The 26,544-nt window shown below is 35.6% G+C and overlaps 1 protein-coding gene and 1 long non-coding RNA gene across 2 annotated transcripts in view; one reads left to right on the top strand and one right to left on the bottom strand.

Moving 5' to 3' along the window:
• The window catches only part of LOC134662860 (uncharacterized), a 299,277-nt gene that overhangs the window by 174,750 nt on the left and 97,983 nt on the right, over positions 1 to 26,544 (bottom strand). The window lies entirely within an intron of this gene.
• LOC134662550 (uncharacterized) lies at positions 7,608 to 9,826 on the top strand. The gene is made up of 2 exons (XM_063518815.1): positions 7,608 to 8,601; positions 9,565 to 9,826. Coding segments are annotated over exons 1-2 (819 nt in total). The 5' UTR covers positions 7,608 to 7,784; the 3' UTR covers positions 9,567 to 9,826.

Genomic DNA, 26,544 nt, shown 5'->3' with positions numbered 1-26,544 from the left:
AATTTCGTAGCTTCTCAAATGCTGGCCGTCCGAGTTGAATTCAACAAGCGATCACTTCTAAAAGTTTGACAAAAACGAAAAAGTATGCAAGCACAAGTACTTACTTGATACCGAAAAATATGTTTCTTAAAAATTAACTACATCTTATTATTTACTCTTAAATGTGCATTGCCTTATAAGATTCTTAATATCTCTATTTTACCTATAAATAAAGCTGCAGCTGGATAGATTAAATACTTAACCTTATCACCCCATTAAGCTCGAGAGTTATCTGAAACGGTTGCGTTATCGCTCCATAGAATAAGAAATTCCTAAATTGGACAAATTGTTATCAGGCGATAGCCGCGCCTCTACGCGAGCTTAGCATGCAAACAGTCCAGAATGAGCTGATAAACCTGACAGACCGGATTTTATTGCAGCAAATAGGCGGGAAATAGGCGAATAGTATAAAGGCAGAAATAAGTCGCTGAATACAGCACGGCAGCAGAGTTTAAACGGCAGGCTTTTAATGTTAGTCCATTTATGTAGCACCAATTATTTAGTTGTACCCTCACTTTTTTTTACAAAGAACGTCAAATTTCGGAAAAATCACCACTCTAATCTAACCGTACTTTAATGGCTTCTACACAGTATCATCTTGGGTCGTCCCATTCGTTTTTCGTCAAGTTCTTAAATTAGTCCTATTCTGCTTTCGTCATTCATTCTACATTGAGAGCCACCGACGATTGTGACGAATGTTGAATGAGTGACGAAAGCAGAATAGGACTAATTTAAGAACTTGACGAAAAACGAATGGGACGACCCAAGATGATACCTTCTGCACTCGGTGCCTTTTGCAAAAGATGAGATAAATAATAGTTTTTGGAATAAAAGAATTCGTATGATTAAAATTCCGGTTAACAATACAGCGGAGAACATATTTTTGAACATGAATAGGTGAGCATTCAATTCAGCTGTCGTAATACTTATCTACACATAAATATACATAATAGGTCGGGTTGATATGATTAAAAAAATAGCCAATTTAGACACACGTGAGTATTTTTGAGCATAAAAACTCAAATTAATATGAAAGAAATGAAGTTGAGATGAGACAAATGAAAATGAAAGAAATGAAGTTGAGACAAATGAATCTGAAACAAATAACAATGAAACAAATGAAGCTGAAACAAATGAACTAGAACTAAATGAAAGTGAATGATAATAATTATTTCGAATTGATGTCGGGGTTTTTTCTTTTATAGTATACACCGTTTTTTTTTAATTTCCGTTAATTTCAAGGGTGCATTCCTGAGCTTAAATCAAGTAACTTTCTCAAAGACACCGATATTCTAATTAACTCCATTTCGGAGATAATCTAAAATTTATTTTTTTCCTAGAAGGCCTCTACAAGCGTGTACACTTGCCTTAGGGCCAGTTTACATATTTATTGGTGTTTAGAATGAGTTCATACATTTGCTACTAAACTTAAGTACAATCTCGGTCAATCGATGTTCGAAATGACATTGATATGTCACAGATTTCAATTGTTTGGTTGAGTTAAATGTAATGCCCGTGTTACAACAACGCTATATGCTACATTTAATTACTTAATATTTAATTACTTTAAACTTAAAACTTTGTAAAAAAGCAAAAAAAATTTTTTTTTTTTTAAATTTACTATGCCATTTAGTTATCTTAAACATACTTAACCATACCCGAATTTAACGGAATTCAATAAAAACACGGTGTATATAAGTTTTTATAGGGTGTGTAAACTTTTATATTATATTAAAGAAACATGTATTGAAGGAAAACTTGAGGATCCTAGAAGCAAAGATATTTTCTGTGACGAAAAATGAGTACCTATAACTTATAAAACTACACTTCATGATGACACATTTTAATAATTTAGCAGTTTAATTGCAAATAATAATATATGGTTCCGTATTCGTTGGTTTCCTAATAAGTATCTATAATCTTGCTAACGCTTTTAAGAGTATAGTGGACAACCGCTTCTCCATACAAACGAAGTTCCCGTTTTCCTTTCTGGATATTGACTTAATGGAAAATATGTCAACACAATTTATCGTATATTGACCTTGGTTCGATTTTATTTTATTTTATGATTATAAAAGTAAGAAGCGGAATACAATTTATTTACACATTTTTAAAAGCTTGTAACTCTTATAATCCTAATTTTAATTTTTAACAAGCAGAAACGTCTGCGAACGGTGCTATTAAGCATAATACTTACTTAAAAATTATATTATGTCTATATAGATGTAATATTAACATGAAATCGTGTAAAAAAATCTATGATGTAAATGTCTAGAGAGGAAAATAGGAACTACGTTTGTATGGAGGAGCGGTTGTCTCCTTTCGTCCTAATAATATGCAGTTATTAAATATTTAAGCCCGTTTCTTAAAGTAGTTTTGAATAATTGGTTGAGATAAAGTATACTCTTAAGGAGACCGGTCCTTAATACCTCTAATTTTACCGCTGAATAGCAAAATTAGTCTCAATTTACGCCGAGGTGGTTATCAATAATAAGATCGAAGCGTCTTGTAATTGCTGTTTAATGTAACTTTGTTAGTAAAAAAAAAACCGGCCAAGTGCGAGTCGGACTCGCACACGGAGGGTTCCGCACAATCAACAAAAAATAGAGCAAAGAAATCGTGTTAGTTGTATGGGAGCTCCCCTTAAATATTTATTTTATTTTATTTTTAGTAGTATTTGTTGTTATAGCGGCAACAGAGATACATCATTTGTGAAAATTTCAACTGTCTAGCTATCGCGGTTCATGAGATACAGCCCGGTGACAGACGGACGGACGGACGGACAGCGAGTTTTAGTAATAGGGTCCCGTTTTTTACCCTTTGGGTACGGAACCCTAAAAATAGCGACCGATATGACGTGAAGTGAGGCTGTGTCTGCCCCACATAAGTCTTCATGAGTATTTAGATACTTAAATTAAGTATTTCACGCAATTGACGCCTACGTATCTAGGTCAAAAATCAAGCGATTCAGGCGAAGGCACTAATAGAGTGTTTACTGCTTGTGTTTGCTGAACTGCTACTGCTACTTTTAGTGTTCATTAAATATTACCTACATGAACAAATAATAGTGAAACGTTCTCGGTGTTTCATGGAAACGATATATTACCTGTCTGAGCAAATAACAGTGAAAAGTTCGTGATAAGTTTCTGGAAATTATATTTATTTGTCTTATTCCAGTATTAAATAAGCCAGGCCAAGCAGGATAACGAATTCTTGCCTCTAGGCATGCGGACATCCGCAATGTCGGTTTTAACTGTCTGCTATTAAAAAAAAAAATACCGGATAAGTAATAAAAATGCATGAGTGGCCTGGGAGTTTGTTTAAACTATAATATTTATATTCTTTACTTGTTATATTGAATATTACTGCAATTTCGCTCCTTATTGAGCATGACATAGTTCAAGTACCATAGGCAGGGAAAAGCGAATGAATACGCAAAACAGGAAACCACCAGTTCATTACTTTTTCAAATTTAGCATAACAAGAAAAATTGTGTTCTGGCTCCGTCCCTACGAATTTAGCTTCGCAACACGTACTTTGTTAAATTATAAAGAAAAGACATTAATCTTAATGCTGGATTTTCACTATTTATCTTACTTCTTTCTTAGCCTGTGAGATTGGATCCCTAATGAAATTCAATGGGGAAAAAGTAAATAAGTACCTACCTCAGATAAGTCTATAGTTAGATTCTCCTTTAATCTATATTACGTAAGAAACTTTCCATTATTTGTTTACATTTTGGAAGAAACATAATTACCTACATTGTCATTCCTGCCCTAGTAGCACGGTCGCGTTTTTATCGTTTATCACCATGCATGTCACGTTCTAACAAGTATGTAAGTGCGAAAGTGACGGGCATGGTGATAGTCGATAAAAATGGAACCGTGCTGAGTCTTATTATTTGTGGCATTATTTATTTGTATGTGCGCCCATCCATCCACCCATCTCGGAACAACACCGAACAACAATTGTTAGATGCATGTTATCAGTATACATCTTAGGGCACTTGCACCATCCCACTAACCCGGGGTTAACCGGTTAAATCGTTAACCCAGTGTTAAACTGTACTCGTAACCATGGTAACTACTTCACCGGCAACGGACGAATACTGAATCTAATTTTATACTTGTTTGGCCGAGATTTCTAGTTGTAATTAAATAAGGCGGAATAAACCAGCCTATTTTTATACAGTCCGCGATTTTATTTCTACGTAGGTACCCAGTAGGACCCTAAGAGCGACTGAAATTTTGACACAGGTAGTCTGTAGGCTACCTGAGATGCTGCTGTAGCAGCAGACATCGTTAAAGTAAATTGCCGGTTAAATCATAAGCGTGAGTCACAATAAATTGTGCGATGTATTTCTAATAGTTTTTTTATCACTTTTACACTCATAGAGATGAGCAAGATCAGTATAATAGTAGGATACAAGGATAACCCAGCAAAATTATACGAGAATGATTTTAATCGTATGTATGTATCTTACGTAATCATTATGCTTAACAAAATGATACAAGAATGATTTTAATCTTACAAAACAACAACAACTAGTAAACATAGTCGTCGGAAAACGGAAGTCACGTAATAGGCTTTTACTCTTATCCACTCGAGTTGCGCAAGAAACTGGTTAAGCGACAGTGTACCAAGGGCTTGCACTCGTTTCAAGGACTCTTGTTCTATTGTTAACTACATATTAAGGTAAGGTGGGATACTCAATGTCAAATTTTAGCTTTTTCGTCAATGACTCTACCTGATATTAATAGTTGGTGTAATTGGGGAGACTTAAGGAGGGTTGTGATCATTTTCACGTCAAGAAACGTAATATATCCCAGTGAGAAACATTCGACTAGTAAGAAAGGAAGGAAATGCAAAAAAAAACCAAGACCCAATTTTTTTCCATTTTTCCTTGGCTTAATCATTATCTCTTCGCCCCTACTAAAGGGCAAATAAAACTTGTGAAACTATTGAAAGTCGATTGAATGGCAATAACATACTAGGGAATTGATTAATCCGAACAGCTGGTTGAATAATTCATTATCATTAATATACCTACAATATTTTGATATTTTGCATTTTTCCCTGTATTTTGAATAAAATGTTCTCTCCTTTTATCGCTTTTAAATCTGGATGAATAAATCATTTGTGAATTTATACGAAATATGCTCAACGTATTGTATACTTTGGTCCTACAAATATAAAGAGTTGCGTTTTATTTCTTGATTAATAACTAAATTAAATACAGCATACGAGTATAGACACTATTGACGGACCATTAACAGTGCAATAATAACAAACCTGCTAACTTCATCTAAGTATAAATAAAATTTACTCATGCTAAATAATAATTCAAGCAAATATGAAAATTGATAATCACCGTACCGGAGAAAATAAGTTTTTTTTTTAATTTAATTATAAAAGACGTTTCCAAAAAATAAAGTCATTTAAAAGAACAAACTTCATAACGAAGTGCTAAAGCAATGCAAAAAAAACCGTGCGTTTTAATCTTCCTGCTCTACGAGTCTGAACAATAGAGTTAAACGTTCTTAAGTGTCGTAGAAAAGTCACGGAGACAGTGCCCGCAAACAAAGAGTGCCGTGTGTCAAGCCTTTAGCGGGCACGTGCGCGATCTTATTCGACTCCACTGTACTTTACGACTTTGTTAGTGTTTCCACTGTGTGGTTTTAATGGCGTCGCATTACCGCTTCTGTAAAGGGTTTTGTCAAAAAGGCAAGTAAGCTATTCGAGAAATCGCTGACATAGGAAAGTCAGAATTACTAGGAAAACGCTAAATTAAAGTTAAAGAAAAGGGTGAAAAAGGGTAGCTCGCGTTCATTTTATTTTATATTACCTAAGTATAAAACAAAATTAAGGAAAGGAATATATTTTATTATATGAAATTATTCTCGAACTTAACGATATACTAATAACTTAATAATAAGTCGTACAGAATAATATCACTATATAACATAAATAAGACGTGGCCTGTGGTCTGCACACAATTGTTAGAGGCGTAAATATTACAGATACATATGTAGAATAATTGATACTGGAGTAAGTAATTAAGTAACAATACAAAGGTCTGAATATACTATAAATCAAATACTAATTTAATTTACCTATTGTTCATTTCTAGGATAGTTGGACTACCTAGGTAGGTTTTTAAATTTCTTGACACATTTCATACAGTGCATGTAAAACTTATATCATACGTAGGACGTAGGTACCTACATAAATAGGCACGTCCTTTACAGCAGTCAATTTAACATTTAGGTAGTTGTTCCGGAGAATTGCCATCAAATGTAGTTCTTTTAGATCTGATACCACTATGTGCGTGCTGCGTATTAACAGTGAAAAAAACGTATTGATATTAACAGTTAGGTAGGTAGGTACTCTAGGTAGGTAGGTAGCTGTCAATATCGATGTTAAACATGCAAGGCACTTTTCTTTCATACTCAAGAAGGCATTGAGGCAACGTGAATGTCGGCGTTTTCATGTCAAAGGCGTACAGGAATGAGCCTCTTAACTTTTCTATACACATCTACTGATATAGCTTATGAGACTAGGAAGTGTTTTATCGACATCCCGTGGCGAGAGTTACGGCCTAATTCTAATTTTAATAAACGTCAAAAATTTGATCTCGATAAGATATGGATCGGATCTGTTAGTTTAAAAAGCGACATTTTTGTTTGGAGAAACGTCCGTTTTGACACTGAGATATCCTATATCCATATTCCATATGGTACCTATCGAGAGAGATAATTGTTGACGTTTTTTCAATTACAATCAAGCTGTAAGTGCTGGTAACTGACTATCACCTAGCAATCAACCGAACTGTATGAGGAACATTTTACACAATATTATTTTATGATTACCAAGCTTGCAGCATGTAAGGAAATAACCTAATCCTAATTTTATGTTATCTTATTTATTGTAATCTTTTCTTATTAGCAGATGAGACTACGTCAAAAATAATATCAACCATTCTCGAATACCTTTACAAGATTATACATTTCTGTAAAACAAAGCTTGTGATTGAAGGGTAAATACGTTTGAACGCGAACGGTGGAGATATATCATTATTACTTGTGTAGTAACTAAACGCTGTCTGCTCCGGTCCCCCCTCTCTTGGGATATAGACATTGTACTAGTAAGATGTGCTCTCATCATTTATTACAATAAATAATAGTAAACTGTTTTAGTATTGGTATTAATTAATTACCGGATACAAATAAACCCATTAGAGCATCAGATATTACACTGGCGACGAGAAGGTTACGGATCGACGTGAAACTGTACGTATTTTTAACATCTCGCAATTAGAGGTTATCATCATTCAAAACGTCACCACGGAGCAGTTGACAGTAAATGTGAAGGAAACCGGTCGGTAAAGCAGAGCAATCAGAACGTACATCCTAGCAATATCAAAACGCAAACGTCAAACGACACTATACGTCATATGTCACAACTCTGTCGGTAAAACAGACAATACAGACGGCAATGGCAACCATCTTGCTTGCTACTGTTACTACGCACAACTGAAGGTGAAAATCAACAAGTTTAGTGACATAATGTCCCTCGAAGAATTTAAATTAAAAATTGCAAGTGGTCAAACGTCGTGGATTCAGGAGTTACCAAAAGATACATTATCACAACTCATAATACAGTTAGAATTACCGACAGGCCCAAATCCAAGTATCGACGATTTGCGGAAAGTGCTTCGGGACCACGTTAAAACAAAAAAAAATAAAATGACACACCAGTCAACGCTCCCTATTACTAGCTTAGAAAATTTCAGTGGTGGAAATTGGAGAAGTTATGAGGAGCAACTCAATTGTTACATGTTATTGCATGATATCTCGGAAGACAAAAAGGTTCCGCTCTTAATAACGAAATTAACAAGTAACGTGTATGACACATTGTCAGGGTTATGTGCCCCAGATATACCAATTAAAAGTACATATGAGGATCTATGTAAAAAACTGCAAGAATTTTATCACCCCAAAATAAATCTAGCAGTGCACAGAGCGAGATTCATGGACAGGAAACAAGAAGAAGGAGAAACGATAAAAGAATACCTGTTAGCTGTTCGCAAACTGGCTAAAGACTGCGATTTCAAGGATGTAGATGAACATTTAAAAGAAAGACTGTTGAATGGCGTTCACAACGAGACAATCAGATATGAAGTATTGAAGATGGCCGATGCGACTCTGGCAAAGTTAACAGCAGTGGCGGAGACAGCAGAGATGGCTTTTAAACTATCGGCCAAGCCAGTTGATGTGTTCAAGCTCTCAACGGATCGTGGGAAAGTGAGTCTACAGCCTCAAAAAAAGCGGCAACAACAACAACAACAGTCAAAGTGCCTGTGTTGCGGCAAGACAGGACATTGGAAGGATCAGTGCACCTTGCGCTTTAAGTACTGTTCGGAATGTGGCAGGAAGGGACACATATTTAGGCTATGCCCCCTAAAGAAACCAAACCTGAAAACTGTGGTTTGCTCCGAAGAAAAAGAAGATGTTTGTGAAACTAATGAACTAGATGACATGTATCAGACGCTTAATTTGGGATGTAAGTTATTTAAGAAAATACCATCTATGTTTTTAAAGCTAAAAATTGAAGGGATTCCATTTGAGTTTGAAGTGGACTCGGGTTCAGATATAACTACAATGAACAAAAGTGACAGAAATAAATTTTTCCCACAAATCAACATAGAAAACTCTAAAATGACTATGATCAATTTTGACCAGTCCATTTCAAAGCCAATTGGATTATTAAAAAATTTGAATGTGACATTTAATGAATCAAAATTTGAGGATATGACACTCATAGTTGTAGAAGATGGGTTACCAAGGGTTATAGGAAAAGATTGGTTAAAAAAATTACATTTATGGCCGTTTAAACTACAACAAAATATTAATGTATGTACTAATGTTCCAACTAAACAGGCCTATCTAGATAAAATAAAAAAAGAGTTCCCTATTGTATTCGAACCGGGCTGGGGTAATTTTAAGAAGGCAAATATAACTCTAAAATTAAAACCAAATACCAAGCCAAAATTTTTGCCAGCTAGAAATGTGCCATTTGCGTTAAAATCCAAGGTCGAAACAGAAATAAATAGGCTGTTAACAAATGGTCGCATTGCTCCAATCGAGTTCAGCGACTGGGGTACACCAGTTGTACCAGTTATGAAGGGTGATGGCTCAGTGCGCCTCTGTGGGGACTACAAAGTAACTTTGAACCCTAACCTAGAAATAGACCATTTTCCACTCCCGACAATAAATGACATACTGTCAAATTTCGAAGGAAATAGTTGTTTTTGTGAGCTGGATTTGAAAGAAGCTTACCTTCAAGCACCACTTGATCCAGATTCACAAGAACTAACTACAATAGTGACTGAAAAGGGCATATATAAGTATTTATATCTGCCCTATGGAGTCAGTACGGGGCCGGGATCTTTTCAGCGCCTAATTGTTCAGTTGTTGTCGGGACTGGAAGGTGTGAAGGTTTATATAGATAATGTTTTCATTGCAGGAAAAACAATAGAAGAAGTAAATTCAAGATTAAAATCTGTATTGCAACGCTTCACAGAGGCAGAGTTGAAATTAAAAATATCAAAGTGCAAGTTTTTTGAAGAACAACTAACAGTATTTGGATATCATGTATCAGGTGAAGGGATCAGCGTAATTAAAGAAAATATTGAGCCCTTATTAAAAGCACCCCAACCCGAAAATATGAAAATGTTACGTTCCTTTTTAGGAAAGGTAAATTATTATAATCGATTTTTAAAAGACATGGCCACAATACCTTGTAATGTAGCCTTTGTATAATTGTCTTAAGAATGAAATTTTTTGTTGGAGCCCTGAATGTGACAACGCTTTTTTAAAAATAAAAGAAGCTTTAACAAAAACAGTCACTTTATCTCATTACAGCAATGAACTGCCAATAATTTTAAGCTGCGATGCCTCGGACTGTGGGGTGGCCGCTGTTCTTTCTGTGAGATCTGAGGATGGTGTAGTGAAACCAGTAGCCTATGCCAGTAAAAAATTGACAGATACCCAAATAAAGTACCCAACCATAGAGAAGGAAGCATATGCTATAATCTTCGGAATAACTAAATTTTACGAATATTTGTTTCGACGAACATTCGAGTTACAAACCGACAATGCTGCGTTGGTTACTATATTTGGCCCTAAAAAGGGTATACCAAAAATGGCGTGTAAAAGATTACAGCACTGGGCTATATTCTTGTCAGGGTTTAACTACACTATCCAACATATAAAAACAGATTGCAACCCCGCAGACTATTTGTCTCGCAACCCCACGCCAGACAATAGTACCTTTAGCCATCCAATATTAGACAGTAGTGAATTAAGTGTGTTAAAATTCTTGTCATTATCAAATTTTGAAAATGTAAATTGGAAAATAGTGGAACAAGAAACAAAAAAATGTACTACTCTATCAACTGTAATGAGATATTGTACTGATGGTTGGCCTGATAAAGCAATGTTAAATGAAGAATTAAAATCCTTTCATGAAAAACAAAATGAAATAAGTATTGATCAGGGCTGCTTACTGTGGGGCACACGAGTAATAATTCCAAAAAGTCTGCAGAATTTAGTAATGAACGAGTTACATGCAAGCCATTTTGGAATAAATAGAATGAAACAAATTGCTAGGTCATATTTTTGGTGGAAAACTATAGATAAGGATATCACAGATATAACAAACGCATGCATGATTTGTTTAGAAAACAGAAAGGCCCCCGAAAAGGTACCGCTAACGCCCTGGCCACCGGCCCATACAGTTTGGGAACGTTTACATGCGGATTTTCTTGGACCTTTCTGTGGTAAGATGTTTTTGGTGGTGATAGATAGTTTTGCAAAGTGGCCAGAAGCATATGTGATGCCTAATATAACGGCAACTACTACACTAAAAGTTTTTAAGTCACTATTTGCTCGGTATGGTTACCCGCTCCATTTGGTGGTGGATAATGGGACAACATGGACGAGTACTGAATTTAAAGATTATTGTAAAAGTAAAAACATAAAAATAAGTTATACCCCACCTTATTACCCGGCAACGAATGGAGCTGCCGAACGCTTTGTACAGACTTTTAAAAGCCATGTAAAAAAAATTATAGTCGGTGGAAAGTCACTGGAAGACGCAATAAACTTATTTTTAGTGGATTATCGAACAAGTGTAAATAGAGCCACTGGTGTCAGCCCCTCAAAACTAATGTATCAGCGGGAGTTAAGAACAAGATTTTCTTTACTTAGACCACAGCCAGTAAGTGCTAGGTTGCAAATTAATAATGAAAAACTAGTGGAGTTCAGTAAGGGAAATCGAAACGTGACTTTTGAGGTAGGGATGAAAGTCATGGTTAGAGATTATAGAGATAAAAAACAAAAGTGGATTGCGGGAGAGATCAAGGAGTGTCTGACACCAGGGGTTACATATTCGGTAAATGTGGAGGGGAGAACCGTAAAACGCCATGTTAACCAAATGTTAGCTATAAGTAATTAGTGTAACTTAAGTGTTTGCTGTAAGTTAAGTGTTTTTATAAATGGGCTGGGGGAGAGTTGTAGTAACTAAACGCTGTCTGCTCCGGTCCCCCCTCTCTTGGGATATAGACATTGTACTAGTAAGATGTGCTCTCATCATTTATTACAATAAATAATAGTAAACTGTTTTAGTATTGGTATTAATTAATTACCGGATACAAATAAACCCATTAGAGCATCAGATATTACACCTTGTAAAACTATTAGAATTTTAGCGCATTGTTCTATCCGTAAGGGCTCATTTAGACGGCGCGCGAACTCGTATACGATTTTAGTTACATTGCGGACCATTGCGGTTACATCAATTCAGCCGACCGATCAAATGACGCAATGTAATGAAACTCGCATGCGAGTTCTCGCACTGTCTAAATGAGCCCTTACTCTTGATACTGTACAATATAATCAATTATTGCCATCGATAGGATAGCTTCCTTCATATTCAATTAGAACACTTTCTATAAAATTACTTGTCACGTTGCACTAAAACTACACACGTCACGACATACGTCAATTCTTACCTGCCGTGAAGATTATGGAGCCGGAAAGAAGTGATAGTTTTGATCTTATCTATTGAGTTAGTGGAAATATACAATAACATTAAAACTTGGTTTTACACTTATAACAATCATCAACCCAGTAAACGGTTAATTAATACTTTACCCTTGTTCTTCCGATCTCATATTTCAAATGTGCTGTAAGTAATTTATTTATTATATATATTTTTATATCTAGGTATTTACACCATATTTCATGTCTACCAGTTCCATTTCATGAAATAAACGATTTGTTAATGAAAAGTATTTAGTGCTTAGTATAGCAGTAAAAAATAATATCGTCGTAAACTATATCAAATCAGTAACTGTTTATCACTGATGCTAAAGCACTCAAAAACGCAAACGTGTTGACACTAGATAGATCGTACAAATGGAAGTTGTCAGGTCTGAAATGGAGCACTGCGCGTGAATTGAGCGGAATTCGGCTTGTCAGCCAGTGACATATCCTTTTAGGCATTTTATCTGCGGTATCAGTTTCAAGTAGAGACATTTCTCCAGCAATAGACCGCAAAAAGGAGTAAATATAAAAGCTGGCGAGGATTTGTGGAATACCTACATCAAATTCAATGCTGTATTTTCTGAGTGCATAATTTCAGGCATCGATTGCGACCATTTGAAGCACGTAACGTAGATGTTTGGAACAACGGGAATTGAAAGCTTTAAAATATAATTTCAATAAATAAATATTGGCCAAGGCAGAGATGGCGGGACGACTTTGACGCCTTCCTTAACAACTGGCCGGAAGAAGCGCTGAATCGGGAGTCATGGAGAACCAGGGGAGAGGTCTTTGCCCAGCAGTGGGACACACAAATAAATATAAAATAAGTATATAAAAAAAAATAAAAAAAAATTATGTTAATGTTGTAGGTATGTATGCTGTTTTGTATTAATATTTTAGTTCCAAATATAACAAGTTATTCAAATACCTAATTATTATAAAATGACGACATACTTGTTCATGATACTCTTGCATCCATTATACGAATAAAATGCTGTAAATATTAATGTTTGAAAGGAAAACCGATTTATCACGAAAGTGACATCATAAACGATAGCCAAGTCAGATTTTCTTAACTGCTACACATCGGCATCGATTGACAATAACCTTGGCAACATGCATTGAGAAGAGACAATCACTGCATAGCTAGTGGACGCACCCAAGTTGGACATTGTGAATTAATAGCAGGAGTCGGCAGAGGAAGGCCGACTCGTCACGCCTCGGGTTAAGGACAGTAGGGCCTCAGAAAGATTGACTCACATCACCAGCTAAGCGATCTTGAAAAACACTAAGTACCTGGTAAAGAAACCGATGCTGTATGGGAGGCTTTAGCAAAATCTACGTCGAGACTCATGGGAGTCTAAAATATTACGTACATTAATAATAGTTGTAAGGGCCGACACTACCTACTAATCTATTGACACTACTAACAATATTTTATTTAAAACAAGCACCAACTGATGCTAAAATGCATTAACGCTAATTCATTTAATACTAACCTAAGTGATCGCGGGCTTAAAAGTGATGCCGCCGTAAAACTTTTTGTTTATAATTATCGCATTTATTCTTGAAGCAGTTAAGCAGCTAATAATTATAATTAGATACTACGCATTCATTTAATATCTTACTTAGCAATGTGGCGTGAACAGTAATTGTCATTACGTAAAACAGTAATTGCCATTTGGTAAAAAAAAATAGCAAGTATATCGTCATATAGATATCGTATGCTTACTTCTGTTTCGCGCAGCAATTTAATACTTAGTTTAATCAATAATAGAAAATAAAACGATAATTATGTCTATTTGTTGGTAAAAATATATACGCGGATGTAGCTTGTAACATGAGCAAAAAATTTAACTGTACCTAGGCTGTACTCCTCAACCTGATCAACATTAGAATTATAATTTGTAATTTGTAATGGGTCTATCTTTAAATTTATTTCAAATTTTTGACTCTGGGAAGTATTTGGCCGTATTTGACTTTCCGCCGGGCGGCATCGGCATCTAGCTGGTGAGACATTCAAGCGTCTTATTTACCCCTGGCGCATAGTACCTACGCTGCTATTATTTTATCTCGTTACAACTGTACTATACTGCTACTTTTCTTATTCAGTCCCATATTATGTTGCAGAAGCAGTGAGCCACATTGCGTCAGTTAGGTACATTTATCAGCACAGACAGTAGGTGAATATTTAAATTCGCTAAGCTTGCACTGTGCATAAGACTAGCTATGAGATAATCCATTAAAATATTACATTATAACCTTTTATGATTGTTTGGGTGGCTTACATTACGGAATGGGTACGGACAGACACTTGGAAATGCATGTTCATTATATTTAATTAAGTTTTAATGTTATCGAAATATCCATAGGCCGGCTTTCATTAATATATTACACGTGTGCGAGAGCGTTGAATGAATTAAATATATTAATCATTTATTGTTGTAATTTATAACTTGTAATCATACCCTAAATAATGATCATTGATTTTTTTTTCTAAGTTACCTACAATAGAAGAAGACCTTGGAAACTGTATTTGTATTCTTTACAACAAGCTAAATACTTCCAGGGCTGCCAAACGCCATAAATTTGTTTATGCTCCATAGCCAATATCCACCATCCCCCTCAAATTGGCAACCATTGTATTCGTAAACAGGACATGAATTATTTCACAGGCAAGTTATCATTGCGTGCGGGATGAGTGAGCGGGCGAACGTGACGACCCTATCTGGTAGCCCGATATATTGTAGTAATGTCTTCAAATTTGCCCGCCACTACAATCCTGTCAACACGAGAAAGCACGAAGAGGGGAGTAACTTCAAATCTCTGGTTTTGTAGTTAGAGTCTGTGCGGAAAGAGAAGAGTCGTGGCAGAAACGGGAACTAACATTTTCAATTTTATATGGCAATCAAACCTATGACACCTATCTTGTAAAAAGTAAACAAACTTCTGTCATTGTATATTTTTATTAACAAAAACCGCAAGTTTTATGTATAAAATATTTTCAAAACACGATAAAACCGTATATAAAGCCACAAAGAAAATTATATTTAACATTGTTCGGTTTTGTCAGCGGGAAAAATCGGCTAAAAGCCGACTATCGACTTACAAAAATTCGCGGAACGTGTTTCCGCTATTCACGGGTATTGATGTTATATTTAATATTCAATAATTACCTATTTAATAAGCCGCCTAAGTAACTTGTCTCCGGTACATAATCAGTAAGTATATTCATTGAAAATATATTCATTTTTATAAATATGCAGGTCATTCATGATTTTTAAAATAACTGGCAAATAGTCTTGATACTTGCCATTTTATGCATATTTATATGTAATTTTTTTTTCAGGATTGAGTAAAAGTACCTACGGTATCTCGAATAAAAGACCGAAGCTAGCTCAAACATAAGTGACATTTTAATTCAGACTTCGATTACAAAGAATAAAACGTTTTGTAATAAAATATTTCTTTATTTGTAAGTTCGTTTACTAGGTTCTGTTAGTTACGAAAGTTTGTGGTTACGAAATTATATTTCATATTTAGCAGTGACTTTTCGGCGAAGTAAAACATCGTGAGATGAGAAAACCGGACATACCCCAATAAGGCCTACCTACCTACTTATGCTCTATTTTTATATCCCAGATAGTAAAATTACAGTTCTATTGCCCAATTTCTACCCGATCTACCCGGTTTTGTATTAAAATAACTGTTGGACTGCACAGATTAGGCAGTACATAAATGAGACTCTATCTTGTTTGGTACTAAAATGACAGTTGTATTGGGCAGATTCTTAACTAGTTTTAGCAGTTTTGTCAATCGCACTGTCACTTTTTAGTATCAGAGACATAAAAACAAGAGTGTGTTTTAAAACGAAAACTAGTGCCTGCGCTAAATTAGAGGATTGAGTTGACGAGCCGACAACCCACAAGGCTCCGTTTAGAAAGCCGTGGCAAAAAACCGGAACAAAAGGGATTCAAGTATCATGACCTCTTGTGTCGTACTATAATCACGTGACCAGTGTTGTCAGCATAGCAAAAACCATAAAATAGCACTGGCGCGCCCTCAAATCCCACGACTCTTCTCTTTCCGCACAGACTCTAAGTACAGACATGATTTAGGCGATTGGGGAGGGGTGTCTTACTATCGTAAACAGAATAGGGTATATTATATGACGTCTAAAGAAATTATGACTGGAGCGTTTTGTAAAATGATCTACAAATGTTAATTAAAAAAGTATACATACTTACAAGTATACAAGCAAAGTTAAATGAATAATTTTTGAAGTATTCAACTAAAATACTTTTAAGTACTTTTATTTTAATTAAAATATTTAAGAATATAAAAAAATATAGTAAAAAATAAGTTTTCTCGACTATTTACGAAACACTTATTTTAGTCACTCGGAGCAGTGAGAGGAAGAGGTCAACTTATTCGCTCCATGCATGACTGTGGCGCTAGTGGGTGTGGGACATATATCTTATTTGACAGTTGGCAGTTGCCAAATAGTATGAAGATATAGTCCCACGTAAGTTCATATCTTCACCACATCGTCCGTTGGCGTTGCTTGTACATAGCCGACAACCTTATAACGTACACGTTAAAACCTACCAAATATACAATAAGTACCTATACATACAATCCAAATTCTGACTTGGGTCCCTTTCTATCAATACCGCAAGCTGCCACGTAACGTGTACTAACAAATGCGCAAAAGTGATAAATTTGTCAGGTAACAGTGCGTGTTCGGAATATGTGGCGCGGTGCAAATCACCCGAGATATTGTATGAGATTGAATCTCGCCGGCAAGGAATAATGGGCGCTGCGCATAGATCATACAGGCTAGAATCCTTTCCAGTGATTTACAAGAGCTTTATGAATGATGTTAGTTTGCGTATCCTAAAGTGGTAAAAACAGGACATTTTATGCTTCTTGGCTCAATAATTTCCACCTTTTTACACCCTAGATAAAAGTACCCTATGTTCTTCCCTGGGACTCGAACTATCTCTATCTATACCAAATTTCAACTAAATTGGTTCAACAGTTAAAGCGTGAAGAGGAATTTACAAAAAAAAAATAGTTTACATATATTTTATGTGTTTTTACTTCGGAATGGTGTCATTATGAATCATAATATAAATGAATTCGACATCCCCGATTTATACGAAAACGATACCAAACTTGGCCTAGTAGCTTAAATGATATAGATATCAAAATAAAGTTGAGAGCTACCTACCTCCTAAAAAATTACATCTAAAATTTTGGTGACACCACTTCTTAAATCCATTCTTGGGTCCTAAGGATTAATCCTGCCAAAGGAAATCTTTTGTTCACGCAACGCCACCGCCGTATTTCAGGACCCACACTCTCAACTACATATGTAACGCATGTACGTACCTACGAAATTGTGCAAAAGTGAATAAAAAATCCTCGACTGCGTTAGTAGTATAAGTAAATACATAATGTTGCAGGTGGGTATATCACTATCATCTCACATTGTTATTGCAATTAGCTTGCAGAGCACACGACGAAGATTAAGCGTTCACTATAGGAAATGATGTTCCCGTTCTAATTTAGTTTCAGTACGTAATCTAATTTACGAGGCTGACGGGAAACGTTGCATTCGCCTGTGTCATTGCACTTCTGGTTGCAATTAAACAGCGTCCACACATAAAATATACAGTAATTTGACATTACACAATCAAGAAACGAATAATTACTTGATTTTTATTCATAACGATCATATTCGTTAAAATAAAATAATAAAAATAATTTTTAGTAATGAAAACGAATTCATGTAATATATGTAACAAAAATAAATAATGAAATTGAAACGAAAAATATGATCGTTTGATTATCTGATTAAAATATTGTTCAATAGTTAACTATTTAAGTAATAAAGATTACCTTTAGGGGTAGCCTTTTTCCAATTATCCTTATATTATTTTTGTATTAATGTATTTATAACTGTAAATAATGTTTTGTGATAACCATATATAACACATTCACTGCCAAGAATATACTAGGTGTATTAATTTTTTACCTGAAAATGGGGCGCCTGGCACTGAAAATTTCTAAATTGTAGGTACCTTAACTTGTTGTTTCGATACGTAAATAAATAAATAAATTATTGTGCGCCTAGCACGATGTAAATATGATTGCGATAGATTCAATACTGGGCTAGACACATGCCTAATAAATCCAATTGTATTTTCGGCCACAAGACGGCCCACCGAAAAGATGGTCCAAGGGCAACAGCAGTGTAGACTGTAAAATGCTGAGCGGTGTCACTGGATTTAATGGATAAATAAAACTTTAAATATTTATCATGAACCAAACCAAACCAAACCAACTTGGTCAAACCAAATTGGCAGTAAACAAGAAAAAAAACTATACTCATCCTTTTCTTTTGGGTGCTAGTACTAGTGTAAGACAAAGCTAGTATGATTCTCTCTGTCTATATTTGAAATGATACATATCTAAAACTTATCATAGACAATATACTAGCTTGCTAATTATACTTTGTTCCGGATGCCGCCTGCAAATCTACTTTCCTGTAATAATAAATTCAGGATAATGCAGTTTTCAACTTAGTTCGTTAAAATTGTTTTGTGAAAACACAGAAGTTCGGCTTCATTGTGAAATGATTAATAAGCGAGTAATATTGCATTATTGTTTGTGTTGGCTAATTTAGAATTTTCCCATTTATTTATTATAGTATTTTTACAGAAGATCGGCGCTGTGGATTGTTGTTATACGTCATAATTTCATAGAAGTTTGACGTTTAAAATAACACCTGCAGTGCGTGTGCTATCAAAATCATTGCAGACTTATCTTGGTCTAACTATCTATTGTACCTACCCTAGAAACCAAAAATCGCGAGGCTGTGGCAAAATTTATGAAAAAAAATGAATGAAAAATAAGTTTTTCCTTTTTAAGCCGTATAAAAATTCGTTTAAGTAATATAATAGCTGCCATATATCGGATGTTAAAAAAATTATATTATGATACGTTTCAAACTCGAATATCTTCACAAATATGTGCGGATTAGGTCTTATTCCGTGACAATGTATTTAAATTGCGCCGTTTGGTGAACTGACAGTAACCTCACACAAAATATGCAAAAGGCGAAGAAACTGGCGTTTGGCGCATCGGGACGGCCACGGCACACAATGTAAGTTTGGAAGTGGATTGCATTTGTCCAATGCACTTGGCAGAGCATTTTGCTGACCGCACCCGTGGCATGCATAACCAACTACTCGCCGCAAACAACTACGCTGAGACTGCATAAATATACTTTGATACTATTTGGGACGCTCCTTGAATAAAATGTTATACAAGAAAATTTGTTTTCGCATTATTGTCGAGGTTCGGAAGTAGCTACTTGCAGGCTGAGGAATCTGAGGATTCGTTTTAAACGGACGACCTTGGGAGTCTGTTTAATTGAATTCGAAGCCAGCAAGTAGCCTTCCAGCCGAGTCGTATATAGTGCTTTTCTCAAAAATGGTGCAAGAAATAGAAATATTTTACAGAAGCAACGTTCTAATTTTCACAGAAAAAAGTAAAACCATTAAAAAGATTTGCTTGCCGCCTTAAAAAAAAATAAGTGTATTTTTCTGCTGAAAATACGCCAACGTATTTGAGACACCTAAATAGTCGCAGTACCAACATTATAATAATAAGTACTGATCATCTGTTTGGCTGTTTAATGGACCTATGCCTTCATTTGATATGGCCATTTAAAGTTTTAAAAAGTTTGGAACTCGTTAAATAATGGAATTTGTTTGCAACATTGCAGTCCCGAAATCGAGACTGCAATGTTTTTAACTTTTTAATTTTTTGAATGACCATAAATTACGCACTTCGCGACCTATTTTTTAACCGGAAACGTCGACTTTGCCGTCCATTTTTGAGAAAAACAATTTGGCGGTCAAAAGGTCAAACATGTACAGTCAACTGCAGAGATAACTGGACCTCCCCTGCATTAGATATTTGAATGCAGGGGAGGAGGAGCAGCTATATCTGTAGTTGCCGCTTATAAGATTCGCTCATTACTCATTAGGTTTGAAATACATTTCACTTGGCCGTAATTGTAGCTCCCTTTCCTTTGTAAAGCTATCTTCAATTTGACAAGATGGAAGGTGAACCATACTTATATATTTTCATAAACACGTTATATTTCATACTTTACCATTATTCTGCCATATTCGGTCAAAACTGGGCGCTTAGCCAACGTGGCAATCGTTAACGCTCCGTAGCGTATCGTAGTCATCTCTCTCTATCGCTCTTCCGCACTAGTGCGACAGTGACAGTTGCGTATCGTTCGCTACGTAGCGTGTTGCTCTGGTGCTGGCGCTCTAACGCTACTCTGGAACAGTATTGGACGAACGTTAACTGCAATTGACCATTAAGCAGTACAAATTGAACTGTACATAAACATGTTCCAAAATGATCGCGTCTCAAGCGTTAAACAATGTCCCCCGGAGGAGGGAAAGACATAATATATTAAGGCCACATTGCTCGCATATGGTCACATTGTTTGTTTTTTACTAATGGTTCGTGCCAATAGAAAATGTCTATTAATAATTGTAAACTGAATTTAACTGTGTATCTCGGTGAGAACTGCTGGGGAGGAAAATGCATGTTTTAGTATGTAAGTTAGTTCTTAATCGAATTTATGTACATTTTACTCTGTTGTTCTCCTAATAAATAAAATAAAAATAAAATAAAATTGCTCGCGCCCCCCCTTCTGGGCTCTTGAAATGTTTTCATTTTTGGCCAAGCACTTTTTTAAGTAAGTACATTTTCTATAAGTACTTGCCTAAAACTTGCTTATTTAAAAACATCCAAAAAGAAAAATCTGTAATGATTTAGAAACCACTATTTTTCAGCCGGTGTTCAATATCGTTTGAAGGTACGGACCCTTCGCTAAAGGATGTCCTCAAAGGTAAGCTGTAAATACACACAGCTGCAAAAGTGCATATCCACTTTGTTAATGGAATACATTAATAATGCAGGCATGCACTTTTGTAGTTCGTTGTACAATACATTAAACTAGGTAGGTACTGTTTAAAAACAAACAATTATTTAGAACATGTGGAATGTGTATTCAGGATTATGTATGCATATTCAAAAATTATGTTGTTTTTCAGCGCACATATATCGAAGTTCGGTAACATTTACTATTTACAAGGAATCCTGTGTGTTCTGTATCTTTTTTTATAAGCATTTGTGGACTTGTGTTGATGCAGAGCATTAAAGCAAGAATAAGTATTCGTCCACGTTTTCGCCACATTATGTAGTTTTGATGTCAGTATCCTTTCCTTTTCTGCCTCGGCCGTAATACTATGTAATCATTATTGGCCTGGCGATGGGGGTTCCCTCGGGATCTCAGCTTATCAGGGGGCCTTTCCGTTTCTTTTTTTCCGTTTAACTTAAAACTGATAAACATCATTAAACATACTATTCCTATCAGCGCTGTACCATAGAAAAAGTAATCAGGCCCCTCATTTTCTTCTGGTCTTATTAACAACATTTTTTTTCTTAGTTTTTAATAATTCTTATTGCTTAAATTCACATTTATTAATTTTAATTTAATGTCATAATGACAACTGTAGTCTATCCTTTTATGACAGATGTGGCATAGATAACTATTGAAGTTTGATATTTTTTTATTCTTATAGCTTCATCGGAAACCGGGAAGTGGGTCAGAATACAATCCCAGGCGTGGCTCACTCCGCGATTTCGTCGCGTCGCTACAAGTACCTACCAACAATTACACGCGGCCCACACCAATTTTGGTGTCTAGCCATAGTAGTTGCCGCGCACCGCTACTGAACGGACGCTTGCTCGCGCTTGCGTCACCTATAGTGGTCATATGTCTGTCGTAAATGTTGTTAGAAGTTAGCATTGTTAGTAAGTTCTACTTCGAAGCGGGTAAAAGCCAGTAGCAGGTATTATAATCTTGCAGTCTTGTGGTGTACGTCTTGCAAGCTTGCAAAGTGTCTGTGCCAGCACAAGAAGTTGCGGTTTCTCTGACACCGCAACCGCAGTGTGCCGGAGACATGCCTGGCACTACTAGATTGCTTTGTTGGCTATTCCGGGCTGATTAGCTTCAATAACCCGTATAATGGCTTCAAAGGCCGCTGCATAACACACTGTAGGATGCATTTCATTGCAATTAAAAACCTACCAAATCACATCAAATTGAAATGAGCAAAAGTAGATTAGAAGACAATATTTTAACGCGAACCTCAAAACATTATGTGTTCATAAAGTTGTGTAAATTTTTATTATTAGGTATAATTTTTATTATATTGGTCCTCCACTCGCAAGCTCTCACAAACTATTTAGTTTCCCTAGGCGTAATGGAAAACGCAACATTACCGTACCTGTTCAGCATTTACGACGCAAACCACCGCCACCGCAGTTTCGGCGCCACATCCGTTTAAAATTATCTTCCAACCACTTGCACTTTAGCTGAGTTAGTGTCGGTACTCGTGGGGGCTATACATCATAACTTGAAGACGAATCGAACATATCTGTGTGGAAAATAACGTATTGTAAGCTTTGGTCAGTTTGGATGATTATGATTTATGATCACCGGCTATCCAAAAAATCGGCAATACAATTTATCAAGAAAATTTTCTACAGTGCCATGTTGTAACAGCAACGCTTCTGCAGTCGCCATGTTACCAACACAAATACCAATTTAACGCGTTTAATTTGTATTATATTAAATTATACAAAACACTCCTATTATTAGATATTTATGTGAAGGATAACAACAGGCTATTGAGAAACATCGTATTAAAAGATGTCACAACGAGCGAGAATCTCGCAGGACGTGAGAAGAAAACGTGAGCTGGAGACAATCTAGCGGACGATTAGTGTGGTCTCCTCGGAGGACGCTAGACCGGGAGCGTTGAGCTTTTTTCACACTTCATAAGTACAATTACTTTTTTTATTTATTTTACATCTTACTATGACGGTAGTGTAGCGGTAAGGCTCGTCCAATACCAATCGTCGTAACAATCAGTTTTTCTGATCTTATGTTTAATTTTATCACCTGATATTTAGTATTTACGTATAATCCGACAAGAAATTGTAGATAATTATTGAGGGCGCCACTTCCTACGTAACTGTCACATTTTTGACGTAAAATGCTTAAACATGGCAACAATTTAGTATGGACATTTTTAGTTCCATTTTATTTAATTTCTACTATTTTATGTCGCACTATATTTTATATACCAGTCGCTTTTCGATGAAGGAAAACAAAGCGACGAAACCGCACTAATTCCAATAAGGCCTAATTTCCCCTCTGGGTTGGAAGCTGAAATGACAGTCGTTTTCAACTAGGAATGTACTTTTGGCTGACAGAATTTACCCTACAGTTGTCGGCTCTCGGGCTAAAATATAATGGCAATGCAACAAATATGTGTAGTCGTCTCGGTCACGGCTCGGCCATCACGAGTAATTCTGAATAATCTGCGCCCGCGGCCTAATCTCCACCATTACACCCTGCAACTTTGTCAGTGATACGTCATGACTCTAACTATATAAGAATAACGTACATTTTAGCTTCAGGTTCAGGCAAATGGTTTTTCTGTCCTGAGCAACCAGCGTCTCACGACCTGGCATTCTTAGAAAAATGCTAAACGTTACTCGCTCGCGCATACTCGTAAGGGCTGGTTTAGACGGCGCGCGAACTCGTATGCGATTTTAGTTACATTGCGGACTGTTGGTTACGTCCAATTCAACCGACCGATCAAAACAAAACCCGCAATGTAATGAAACTCGCATGCGAGTTCTCGCATCGTCTAAATAGATCCTAATGAACAGAACAAGTGATAGTATTTTAAAATTCAATTTTGATTCATGTCAAGCACGACTGATGACTTGGTATTGGATGAATAAGCATGATTAAGATAGCGAATTTTACTTTAAAGGATGTATCAGATGTAAGACAGGTCAAATAACAATTATGTTTCTATGTTTTCCCAACAGCAGTATGTAAAACGTAATGCAGTATGTAGTAATAAAATGGAAAAGGGTTAACTCAGAGACCACAGTAGTTAAAAACCTACAATTTGTCAGGTCGGGAACCAATTTAATATTGAATAAATAAAATAAAATGATACATTAAGACAATTTATTTAAATATGCAGTTACCTAGTTGAATAGTAACAGCATAAATATTTTATCAAATATAAAAAAATAGTCTTATATTTCGAGGTCAACCGAGGAGGCTGATCAAGTGATCATGGTGGATAATTTTTATCCGGGTCCAAATCTCGATATCTCCGTCATTACTGGACAGATTTTGAAAATTCTTTTTTTGTTTGTAAGTATATACTTACAGATTGGTCCCGTTTATTTCAAAACCCACTTCTGATGATGGAATCCATGAGGAATCGAGAGAACTCCTCAAATCTTAAAGGCATACATATAGTGATTTTTGTGTTTTTATCAACAGATCAAGCATATACATTCAAAAAAGTGACATTTGAGGAAGTGGAACTGCTGATGATGATCAGAACGGAACTCATCAACGACGCATAGTTCACGTTAGGCGATTTGTCCTCTTCGTTATGTTTGTTAAGCATGTTAAGTTTTTATTTATGTCAAGCTTGAGTTCAGATGATAGTAGTTAGAGAAGTCGGTTTTTTCTTTTAAAGATTATTTAAGTAATATTTAGCTATGAGACAGCTCTCCCCTTGCTGTAGGTATTTATATAACGTTTATTATCCTCTTTAGATTGAACAAAAATGCTTTCGTATGTCTGTTTCTCCTCAGCATATTGTTTTTCATCAGATTCTCGTAAAATTTGATGAGAAGGTTCGATCATCATACATTTTTTTATTGATTCAGTATGTATGTATGTATGTATGTATGTCACTTTATTGCACATAAACAGGTTTACATAAAACGGACAAAAACAAAACAAAAATAAGAATGTTATGTACAAAGGCGAACTTATCCCTAAAAGGGATCTCTTCCAGCTAACCTTTGAGAAAATGCGAAAGGATCAAACACTAACAGGTGAAAGACAATTTAATATGGACAAATAGCAATATAAGAATTCAGAATTAGCAATATAAGGATTCAGTTTTGGGTAAAATTTCAAAATGACGGCGGAGGTTCGTGAGGACTACAGCTTACATAGCTACTAGTTTTATCTTATTTTAAACCAGTAATACAAACACCGGCACTCCATAAAACGACCCCAATTCTGCCGCCACATGCAATTTAACCTTATTTACATATCTTAGTTTCAACGGTTTATGGTTCGTGTCATTGTTAGTTTCAGTTTCAGTCAAGATAGGGCTGGCGTGAGCTGGGGTCGCCGACAATATTTGTTATGCAGATTATGCGCACTGATTACAAGTGCATAATTTTCCTACTGTCGCTGAACAATACAAATACCTATTCTATTATTTTGACCAAATTCAGAAATTAATAAATATACAAGTATCTCATACTCAATTTTTAAACCTAAATACGCATATCTACCTAATTAGGTGACTTATTTTAAAATAGCCGGACCATTTAATTTAATGTCTAACATTATAATAATGACTGCGTTTTCCGTTCATAAAAAGCACTACATTATTATACCTAAGACAATACGAGTATTCGAGTATCCACATCCACCCAAAATCATTATCTACGGAGTTGAACAGACAGATTTCATTCTAACTGCAACTAAATACGAGCACACTGACTGAGCAATCCACGTTATTTTCATTTACTTTTTCGTAAAAGACATTATGAATATCGTTTTCTAGTTTCTAAAATGGCAGCCGTGTACTTTTTCGGAAGAGTCGTCAAAGGTATTGTTTTCTAGGTAGTAGAGCGTGCGGATTTTGAGAATTATGATCAGTTTAGAAGCCAATTAGGCGGACATGTACTTTAACGTAAATCATCATGGCTATCGTTTTCTAGTCTCGCGGTGGTGCGGATTTCGAAAATTATGACATTCAATAACTATAGTTTGTTTTTTTAGCATTAGAAATAAGGTAAACAATCTTGATGTGTCTTTTAATTGAAAAACACATTTTAAAAATAGTTACGGTAAATATGTAACAATTATGAATGTAATACGATCTTTTATAGTCTTCTGCTTTCATAAGTAATAGTTATTGATTTTTAAAAAGTGTTTTTCAATTAAAAGACATGTCAACATCGCTTACCTTCTTTCAAGTTCTTTCTAATGCTAAAAAAAACGAACTATAGCGGTACGAAGTTTGACGGGACTGGTAATATTTGTCCACTTACTTAAATACAAAATAGACTTAAATTAACTATCAAAAAACACATTACATTTGCGTCGTACGTGTGAGAGAACTTTCTTCACGTTCCAAATACACGGCACATTAGGAACGGAACTTTGCGTGCT

The sequence above is a fragment of the Cydia amplana genome, chromosome 3 (genome assembly GCF_948474715.1).
Source record: "Cydia amplana chromosome 3, ilCydAmpl1.1, whole genome shotgun sequence".
Lineage (NCBI taxonomy): Eukaryota > Metazoa > Arthropoda > Insecta > Lepidoptera > Tortricidae > Cydia > Cydia amplana.
The sequence above is the reverse complement of the archived record's forward strand: the minus strand, read 5'-3'. Positions and strand labels throughout refer to the sequence as shown.

What these genes read in the sequence shown, in the direction of transcription:
- LOC134662550 (XM_063518815.1), top strand. Translation starts at nt 7,785, where the DNA reads ATGACACACCAGTCAACGCTCCCTATTACTAGCTTAGAAAATTTCAGT.